This window comes from Danaus plexippus (assembly GCF_018135715.1).
Source record: "Danaus plexippus chromosome 18 unlocalized genomic scaffold, MEX_DaPlex mxdp_35, whole genome shotgun sequence".
Classification (NCBI taxonomy): Eukaryota; Metazoa; Arthropoda; class Insecta; order Lepidoptera; family Nymphalidae; genus Danaus; species Danaus plexippus.
Genome location: NW_026869854.1, coordinates 1,678,112 through 1,688,854, shown reverse-complemented (window position 1 = coordinate 1,688,854; position 10,743 = coordinate 1,678,112). Strand labels below are relative to the sequence as shown.

The 10,743-nt window shown below is 30.6% G+C and overlaps 1 protein-coding gene across 2 annotated transcripts in view; it reads right to left on the bottom strand.

Annotated features, from left to right (window-relative positions):
• Nucleotides 1-236: 236 nt before the first annotated feature.
• The window catches only part of LOC116773133 (nephrin-like), a 54,655-nt gene continuing 44,148 nt past the window's right edge, over nucleotides 237-10,743 (bottom strand). The window contains exons 9-17 of one of the 2 annotated variants that reach the window (XM_061528653.1): nucleotides 6,316-6,452; nucleotides 4,452-4,611; nucleotides 3,958-4,115; nucleotides 3,570-3,729; nucleotides 2,758-2,909; nucleotides 2,432-2,627; nucleotides 2,179-2,356; nucleotides 1,514-1,692; nucleotides 237-1,203 (exon numbers count right to left, since the gene is read on the bottom strand). In XM_061528653.1, coding sequence (XP_061384637.1) covers nucleotides 1,133-1,203; nucleotides 1,514-1,692; nucleotides 2,179-2,356; nucleotides 2,432-2,627; nucleotides 2,758-2,909; nucleotides 3,570-3,729; nucleotides 3,958-4,115; nucleotides 4,452-4,611; nucleotides 6,316-6,452 — 1,391 coding nt within the window. In that variant the 3' untranslated portion in view covers nucleotides 237-1,132. Of the gene's footprint in view, nucleotides 1,204-1,513; nucleotides 1,710-2,178; nucleotides 2,357-2,431; nucleotides 2,628-2,757; nucleotides 2,910-3,569; nucleotides 3,730-3,957; nucleotides 4,116-4,451; nucleotides 4,612-6,315; nucleotides 6,453-10,743 lie in introns of those variants that run through there. The other variant, XM_061528654.1, reaches the window with a different exon arrangement.

The window sequence follows — 10,743 nt, the reverse complement described above, 5'->3', positions numbered from 1 at the left end:
GATAACATATGTAAATTACGATAATATTGATGTGGGACGAGAAGGATTCGAATCCGCAACTTGGGAATATCTCGTTTCAGTTGCTTTATCAATTAAGATATCGTGCCTGGTCAAACGAACAAGATAGCTTCATTAATATAAATGTTATGTTATTATTATTCATTAATATATATATATATATGTTTATATATATGTATATATATATGTATATATATATTCCATATGAAATAAAAAAGTTATTGATAAAATAATCGTTTATTTAATTAACATGGAAATGTAATACTAAAACGTATACATTTATTTGAATTTCACTACTCGTTGAGTCTTAATAAACATTGAGGAAAAAAATTTGCCTCTTTTTAATTATTTCAGCTTCTTAACTAAATATTGCAAATATATGAAAGAATTTTTTCTTTTTAAGTATTTGATTGATTTTGAAATATTTGTTTGGTCTTGAATTATATTTATTTATATTTGTATACATATTTTTATGAGGAACAAAACAATATGGCCAATAAATTGAAGACATTACTTGTTTACAATAAAATATGTTATGTATTTTCTTTAATGTTCACTAATACTAGATTTTGACAAAGAAACGTCCTTTTTTAACATTCCTTTTACTTGACATACATAGTTCAGATCAATTAACCTAGTAATATTATTTAAAATAGTGTCAGATTAATAATTATAATACTTTAGCTAAAGTTATATAAAAATGTGAATAAGCTAATATAAAGCTACTATCGGTGAGTTACAACATGTTTTGCAATCCTAATTTATTACATTTAACCCTCAGTAATATAAATACAATAGTCAATAACTATAGTTATACCCGTATGAACATTTGTTAATATTATTGATTAATCGTCTCTACACAATGGAAATTCGAAACACGATTCTTATCTAATTTTCATATAAATAGCATTAATTACTTATAAGTAACTATCACTAAGTAATACTGTATGCGAGTTCACTTAAACCTTCGAATTTCTGACAAGCAAGTACAGCCTTCGTATCATGTATAAAGTCATTTGTTATATCACATATATATTTGTTGAAAGTTACAACCACGGTTTGAGAAATAAAAACTACATATAAAACTATTGTTAATTCATTAAGTCGCATGTATTTACGTGCCTATATGTGGTCCCGTAAGCGCTGTTTCCTGTATTTCATTACTGTGAGATGAATCTGTTTCGACTGAAAAACGAAAGTTTATTTATATAGGTTATTTTAATATCATTGATATTCACTTTATCCCTCTAATAACGAACATAATGGTCCATTTTGAAAAGTCCCACTACACTACAGAAATAGTAAATTCTATTTAGGAAATTTCATGACGAAAATGAAAATGGCTTCAAGCAAAAATATTATTTATATTCACTAGAATCTAAGCCATCAAACAAAAGAAATGTACTATTAACAACTGTAAGAAGGATAGCCAAAATTTGGGAGTTAATTTTATTTTAATATTTATAGAAGCATTGATTTTATGAGTCGTCATTACCATTCGGAGTGTCGTCCAGTGCGAGTACAGCCAGCGGCGCGTCACCGATCACTCCGGACCAACGCGCAGCTAGCACGCGGGAACCTCGATGACCTCTCACCACCACAGTGGGCATCACACTCTGAGACAACGATGACCCACCGTACATAGACACGCCAACACTTCTACGAAGAATCGTGCTGGAATTTAAATTACACTGTACCGACGATAAATGGATATTCTACAATAACTTTTGTAATTCTGGACACATTTTCTATGTATTAACTTTATGTATTAATTGTTAAAATATATCACGATAGTAAAGTAGCTTTGTTCTGTTCTTTGATATTTCGATAACTTATCTCTCCAAATTCAAGACGATTTTTCGAGTAATTACGGAAGGAAATAATAATAAAGCTGTTATCTTTTATATCCTAAATGTAAGCAAGGATATCTGTGTCGTGAAAATGTTGTTTTGTTGCTTAATAGAAGTATTTAATCGCGCTCGTACACTCATCTTAATCACTCCATGTACTCACCGAATCGACACTTAAAAAAAATATAAAACCGATAAGTATAACATAATATACTCGAGCACAGCTTTTTTCAATTCAATACTACATAGAACCAAACATGGAAAAATATATTTACGAGCAGAAATTAAGCATCCAGTTAAATTTACTTACTTTTGTTCAGGATCCCTTTGAGGACGTTGCTTCTTCTTGCATACGATGACCAAAGTTACACATAGTGTGGTTAATATAGTGACGAGTATGAGAGACATTACTGCGCCAACCAGGAGAGCTATGCTATTATCAGTTTGTGGAACCATTGGTGGAGCTGGTGTCATCGTTTGCAAAGAACCTAAGAAGATATAATGAAAATTGAAAAACCTTAGTATTTTATGAATTCTGTTTGAAACTAGTTTAAGGTAATTACCTGGAACATCCAAATCATCGGAAGTCCTTATTGGTATACTATGTAATGCCGCAGGATGCTGAGATCTCCCACGAGGTGTTTCAGAGTATACTAGAAATGTGTATCGTCCTGGTGACAATGCATCTAACGCGAACTGTGGAGTTACGTCATTACTGGCTCTGTACACGGCTTCCGTCAGACCGCGTCCGGAGATACCCTATAAAATACACTTGAATTTTATTTGAGAGACCTACAGCTAGTCGCACATTGTAAAAGAAAATCCTCACTTAATAAGCACATCAACTATACTTCATGTTTTACATTTTAACCTAACTCCAAAGGCAAACCTGATCATTCATAGTTGATTCATCTCGCACGGGCTCGCGGCGCACCTCAAGGGCTTCCAGCAGAAAACGCTGTGGTAGCCCACCATCATGTCCAGCGAGACAGCGCAGAAAGTCATTTTCTATGGTGCAATCTCGAGGAGGCTCCGGCAAAGCTGTGTTATAAAGCTATATTAGCAATTATTGCATTTTTGACTTTCATACAAAAGACTTTACAGAAATTGAATTCGATTTTGAATTAACATTTGAGGAGTGAAGGGATTCTTAAATTTTCCATAACACCTTAACTGAATACCAACGAACATCTTTACAAGGTTGTCTACAATTGTTTCAATTTAAGTCACATAAACCTTGATTCCAACAAATATTTTAGGAGAAAAAACTAAACTGCCAATGAATTAAGGAACACAGTTTAGTGAATGTCAAAACAGGATATGGAAATATTTTTTTCTAATTATCTCATCAGAAAACAAAGGGATTGAATCCATGAAACATGTGTTAAAACTGAAATAAAACTGGTCCATTTTTGTTTAAAAAACAAAGAGGAACGATATTCGCAGAAACAAATATTACTATGAAATAAACATAAAAAATATGTACTCAGATTATGACTCAAACTACCAACTTTTACGTCAAATATGTCTATAATATTACAAATTCAATTATCTTTAGATACCAAAAATAAATCAATGCACCCACAGTTTTAGACAATACACAAATAAATATGAGCTTGCAAAGAATATAAAAAAATACCTAGTAAATATAAACTAAATTCACATGGAAATTTATTATAAACAAAAAAAAAAGCAGCTAACCTGCTGGCATAATCCTAAATAAGCAAGGTTCTCTTTGGTTTCCTATATCATTGCTGGCCCAACAAGCCAACCAACCTAAATCTTCCTCGTCATCCAATGAAGACAAGCCATGGACAACAGTGCTAGATGATCCCATTACCGTAACATTAGATGCTGGAATCTGCATACATAGGAAATAAATCAAACTAAAATATTGAAGAAAGGTTTATGACGTGTCTGAATTCAGATTTATAAGTTACAAATAAAACATTTATACAGGTTTGTATATAAGCATAGTTACGTCGATTAAATTTTTATAAACTGAGACTTTTTTTAACAATATCATTCAGTTACAATTATATAATAAAACAATGTGTATAATACATATTAGATATCTTATGATACCTACAGGTAAAACGTCTTTGGTCCCGTTGTAGGTCCAGTAGAACCTCAAAGGCCCGGCGTCTCTTGGTGAAGGAGCGGATACTGAACAGCGAGCTCGTACTTCACCCTCAGGAGCTGCAGCTAGTTGCTGGACAACGCTGCCGGCCGAGCACTCAGGACGGGCTACATGCATTATAAAACAGATTAAAATAAAAAAAATGGAAAACCTACATATATAGGATCCAAATAGATGAAAAACATTTATTTGCGTTAGTGAAGAACTTTGCTAAATATATATTTTTCTTTAAAGACATTTATGTCGGAGAAAGAAAAAAGATAGAAGTCTTTAATATCATTTGTTTTTCTATTTGGTGTTAGTAATTTACGGGCTCAAATGAGTTTACTTGTTAAAATTTTCAAAACGTGTTCAAATGTTCTTATTTATGTTTAGTTCCTCAAGATAAAGTTTGCCCTTTTATAATTTATGCCAACATATAATATTATAACATCTATACTAACATAAAATATTTATAGCCAGCGGTTCACTCAGACCACTGCCCTCTGAATTCCAAGCTCGACAGCGGTATCTGGCTGAGTGATGTCTCCTCAGTCCTCGCAGAACTAATTTGTTTCCTTCCACTGATATACCCCCTATCGGATCGTCTCGTAAAAGGTGGTCCTTTTAATACAATACATAATTTACATTTATTTCGAATATTTATAAATTTTTATAGAAATTATCTACTGTATAAAATACAATACGTTCTTTAATACATTAAAATGATTATTATTAATAATTTTATATTCTAATTTATTTCATTATTTAGATACTTATATCCATAGTGAAAAAAACATTTATATGTTTGAATGACTGCTTTAATGGTGGCAAATGTAAAGCACCGAAGTATCGAAACTAATTTTCACATTTAGTTAAATTTAACTGAATTTACAGTTAAATAAATTATTCTGTACTTTATTGGTTCTAAACCGTCGCGGATGACGTCACATGCGTATCCCATACACATAAATCCCAAAGTGATTTACACAGCTTAAAAACTAATTTAATACTAGCAATTGTTTTATTATGAAGTTGTTTCTTTCCACCAATAACTAATGTTCCTGAAATATTAATTAAGGTCTGATTGCCTGTCACGTGGCGTCACGCTACATTGAAATTACGATCAACTTAAGTTTCAATTTGCGTGAAATGCCTTTTAAAGATAATACACAATTTTAATATTAAAGAAGTTGTGAAGCAACACGCAGAGAGCTGTTGGCTAATGGGTAATACGAACCATGAGCGTATACTAATAATAAAGTGGCAGGAATTTAATAACGGTGTCTTTAATTAGCTTACATTGTGCTTAGAATACTTGTGTTTACGACAAATAGATGTGTTCTAAACATACCCATGACATAGCTGATGGATGTTTTCACTTAGTGTTTTGAAAATATGTTTATGCTATTAAATATGCTATTGTTAACTTTTGTTGTTTTATGATAACCGTTTTTATATATATTATAATTTTTATAGCAACATGAAGTTATCTTTTATACGTTTGTTTTCGATGTAGGTTCACAATCCTTAAAATTTAAGTTAAATTTCCAATAAAATCGGTCAATAATGTAAATTGTTATCTGTTTAATAAAATTTACATCAATAAATTATATTATTACACGTCTTGTTTAATACGAAGCCCCAAGTCGACTCAAAATCATATTATGACATTAATCCCAAGCAGAACGAATTTCTTCGTAAAGCAAACACAAGTAAGGACTTTATTAACTTCTGTACATTACATTCACGAGTTTACAAGCAAGCGATGTTATGTTAGTACCTAAACAAACTTCATTATACCGAAGTCAGGCTTGCTTTACCTAATTAATTATACCTATAAAATTTTCCGAGCACCGAGTAACTTATTGCATTTGTAATAAGTTACCTTTCTTGAATTATTTTAGTATAATATCGAAATGTATATTCTTAGAAGCGATACTTTGTAATGCATATTCTGTGATGGACTGATAGGGTAAATAATAGTTCTTTGTGTTAACGACAAACCTCGCGCTTATATAAACTTTAACGCGTCAGATACGGTCCAATAAAAATTCTCGTTTAGTGAGTTATGTCGGACACAGAACAGTTCCCATGAAGTCAGATGAAGTCAATACTTTTATTTATCTTTTAGCTTCGTTTAGAATTTTCGTGATAAATGAAATAGAATAATAAAAGCATATATGGTCGACGGTTATGTTACAAAGTTTTTAGAGGTACGATTTATTTTTTGTTCATAACGTTGGTAGCAAATTAAGGCAATGTGGCGTTATAAACTAAATATAATATAGCAATGATTGTTATAACTTTTCATATATTTTTTCTCACCTCTGCACCCTTATAAAATGTGAAATTATAAGCCGGTGGCGATGAGTCTGCAGAGCATAGCAAGACCGCATCTTCATCTTCCCGCAAAAGACGTGGCTCCTTCGGCTCTACTAATGATATTTGTGATATCGGAGGGACTGAAATAAGTTTATCAATTAGTAAAATATTTAATTGTAATATATTACTAAAAATATAATCGATTTTAAAAACCACAACCACTAAAAATGTATTGCAATTTAAAGTATCAGTTAAACCACATTTAGTTCATTCCATCGAGGTATATTTGATATTTAACACAACTCCTCATATTTGATTATTTCAAATTGTAAAGGCGTAATATAAGTACGTTTTTAAAAGTTTTTTTTTTCTTATTAATCACAAAAAGTAATTTATAAATTTTTTTTGCACCAACTTTCGATAAAAAAAACTTTTACAACTAAAATATAAGCTACATGTTGAATAAATCATCCAATTAGAGAATAAAATCAACAGTGTATTTTCAACGTTTACAGAATAAAAATTACGAAAATGTTTCGAGGAAGTTTCATCCGCTGATATCGTTTTCAATTATGGTTTTTGACTGTTACATATGAATAAGTCTTTTTAATATGTCACAGTTGAGAATCGTATCGAAAAAACGTTCGAGTCAATTTATATTGTGAATTTTATATGATCAACGCTTAAACTCATGTTGCAAAATTCACATAAATCAATTTCGTATATTTACAACGTTAAAGTTAATATTGCCATAAGTAATTAGAGTTTATTCAATTTTATTTATTGTAACGAACTTTGTCTTTGGCGAATGTATTTGGGATAAAATGTTCTATTTTTAAATAGGTAGACAATAATAATCGACATTGTTCTCCTTAAATATTACGAGTTTATACAACAGAAGTAACCTGTAAAATTTTATATAAAAAAAGAGATTAGTTTGTATGAACAAAAATAATAAAAAATACGTATTCTTCAATAAAAAGTAAAAACAATATTTCGATTATCAAGAGGTCGTTAAAATTACAATAAAAAAGTTGACCTTTTACTAGTTATATGCCTGCAATAAAACATAACAACCAAGAATTGAATCGAAATTTAGTGTAACGTTAAATCACTGGAGCACTTAAAAAGATTCGTTCGATAAAAGAAAAACCGCTGACCGAACCAACAGCGGGGCAACGAAGTGATTTTATTTTTTGTTTACTACATAATTGAATTAGTTTATAGCTTCCATGTACGCACAGAGGAATGTAGGGCTAGAATCTGTGAAACGAGCACCGCTCCTTGGAAATAAAACTTTTCTCGCAACTTTCCGCAACTATGTAGTCCGCTGACTCTTTTTTCTTGAATAACAGGGATAACATTTATTTTCATGGAATAAACTATAAATCGTGTAAGATTTTGAATTCCCCTAATTTTTAATATGAATAAACATAATTAACAATGATAATTCATCTTACATTACAAAAAAACAATTATAGGTCGTCATTATTGTATAGTTGAATTACGAAGTGAATTTTAATGTAATTTAGTTATTATTAGAAACACTTTTTTTTATTTTAAACTCTTTTTTGTTAGTTGAGAGTTTGCAAAAGGACATACATTTTTCATCTACCTATAAAAATATTTAAATTTGTCAATTGATTCAATAAAGTAAATTCACGCTTGAAATGTAATTTATAACATATTTCACTTTAGAATGCTTTGTTGGTAACGTGAGCTTTTTTATTGAGTGTGTTACATTGTTTGCTAGCTGGAAATGTTTTAAGTCTTCAATGGAAAAATATGTTCGATTGGAGTACAATTTTATTTGCTTGTAAGGTTGTTCTTCTTGTAAAAGTTAAAGCTTTCCCGAGCTGGATATACATACATATGCATCTAACTTTGCGTTCAGATAGGGATACTATAGACATTGTAAGTATACAGAGTTACCGTCACTTGGTATTGATTGTTACAAAAAACGATAGCTAATTAATTACTTTATTTGTAAACAGAAACTTCTCACAAAATATCAGACACTCAGATATTGACTTGACTTATACGTAATAAAAGTAATAATATTAATAAAGTAGTCCTTGGTTAAAAATATGAGTGACCCTATATTGTAGTTCAAGATTTTCCGATATCAAGCGTACTTTTAGTAAACCTAATTGCAATTTTCTTCTAGAAGTGAGATCTACATACATATAAACAAAACTTAATTATGTTTTTAAATACTTAAAAATTTAAATAATAATTTCAAAGGCGCGAATAAATGTAATTTTAAGCCGCTTTTGAAACCATCAAGTTGTATAACAAAATTGCTGTTGACACAATCTTCCGAAAAATTCCCGCGAGAAAATTACTACGAAGTTTCCGAGCAAAGCGTAATGTCCTCCGAATTGGAGTCACAACGCATAAAACCTCGTTACGCCGAGATGCAAGCCTAGTATATATTAACTTTAATAAGTATTACGTATGTTTTACAGTCGAGTTCCAGTTTTGTTATGTGACGAGAATTATTAAGACACGATACACCAGAGGGATAATGTTTAAAGTTCTAACTGTTAGAAATCAACATGATCTAAATAGCTTTTAAGACATGTAGGTGATTCGCGGATTATTATAGATGTAGGGGTGTGTGTTTCTATTAAATCATTGAACGGTATTCAACATTATAAGAGATACCACAATCATCGTAGTAACTATACAGACAAGCAAGACAGAATGCAAGCAACTACATGAGTTTTCAAATTTATATGTCCGATATGTGTGATTAGATTACAGAATAAACAATTAGGCCCTCAAATTAAAATAATTAAAAAAACTCCTCGTGTTTCGTGTAACCAATAAAAAGAAGCACGTTTTATTACCAACTTGTTTCAAAGTCCTCAGTGACTTTACATTGTCACACAAAAGTTCATGTACAAGCTCCCTTGAGGCCATAAACCTACTTAACATCCACACCTTATGATATTAATTCGAGGATTACTGTTCCAACGGAAATTAAAATTTGATTAAATCAATTTTATACAAACAAGATGTACATATTTCAGATTTTTATGACGCTATCTTAAATAAAGTATTTTATTTAAAATGCATTAGTATATATAACATATCTTTGGCATGGAATTGCTTTCTCCAGATATAAGTGTTATCTCCAAATATAAAATTATTTATTAGACAGGTATCATAGCATATCGAAATAAGGGAAATTTACCTGCATTTTTAAAAAATTATAATATACTTCATATATTGATAACGACATTATTATATTATCATAATAATTTCTGCAATGTTTTTGTATTTTTTTTTTATCACAACAATATTATTATATTATATTCATTAATTTACAATCCGCGATCCATCCTTTTGTAGAGACGTCAATGAACACATTAGCATATAAATGAACTATTGAATATCTCTTTCCATACAAAGCCGTAATACTGATTAATTATTGTAATATTAATTGCTACAAAACTGTCTGCACGTATATCGTGATATGTAAATGCTTTGAAACGTTCTTTGGGGAAAGATGAATCCAAACTCGGTTTTAAAGTGTAATGACGTCACAACATAATGTCCTCTGATAGTTGCTGGGGAAGTTGGCAGAGCCGTGGCGGAACCGCGCTATCTCACTGCTTTTGATGCATAGTCGCCGGTTTTTAGAAACTTATGCTTTGTTATTTGTGGCTGTGATTTTCCATGGGAATGTTTTACGTTGCTTGTTCTCATTATGATAGATTGATGTAAAAGGTATTTCAATGATCACTATCATTGTTTGAATATAAAACTTTTGTTTGTGTATTATTGCAAATATTTTATAAAACCTATAATCCCGGTATAAAGTAAATTAATATCTATGACACTTTTTAAGACTTCATAAATGTATCGACTGATAGTTTTTACACAATTCTATTTCCTATCTCATAAAATATGTTTATCCAATATACGACTTTATTCGCACTCCCTTTATGAAATCACTCTAATTGGTTTTCGCTAAAGAACATAAAGTAATGTTTTAAGTTGCCGACATGCTATTATTCGCTTGGAACATGAAATGCGCGACATAATTAAAATATAAACCAAAATGTTACGACCATAATTATAAAATAAAATTGCATTAAAAACGCGGCTATAAATTCACCATTTTGGAAACACGTTCAAATTATGTTTTTATAATTTTCCTCTTTATAATTTATATTCAGTTTTCATTTCAGACGCGATAAAAAATATGCTTCCGACTATTTTCATCTGATCCATCTGCAGTGTTTTGTTTTATTAGTTCCTAGCGTATTATTGCAAAATATATTAATGTCGGATTTATAAAAAAAAGCAAGAGAAAGATGAGTTCATTGTTTAATAATAATCTGATATTATTTTTCGATTATTTAAAGCGGGGTCCCTATCACAACAGCTTCGTCATGGCGGCCAATATTATATGGCATGGAG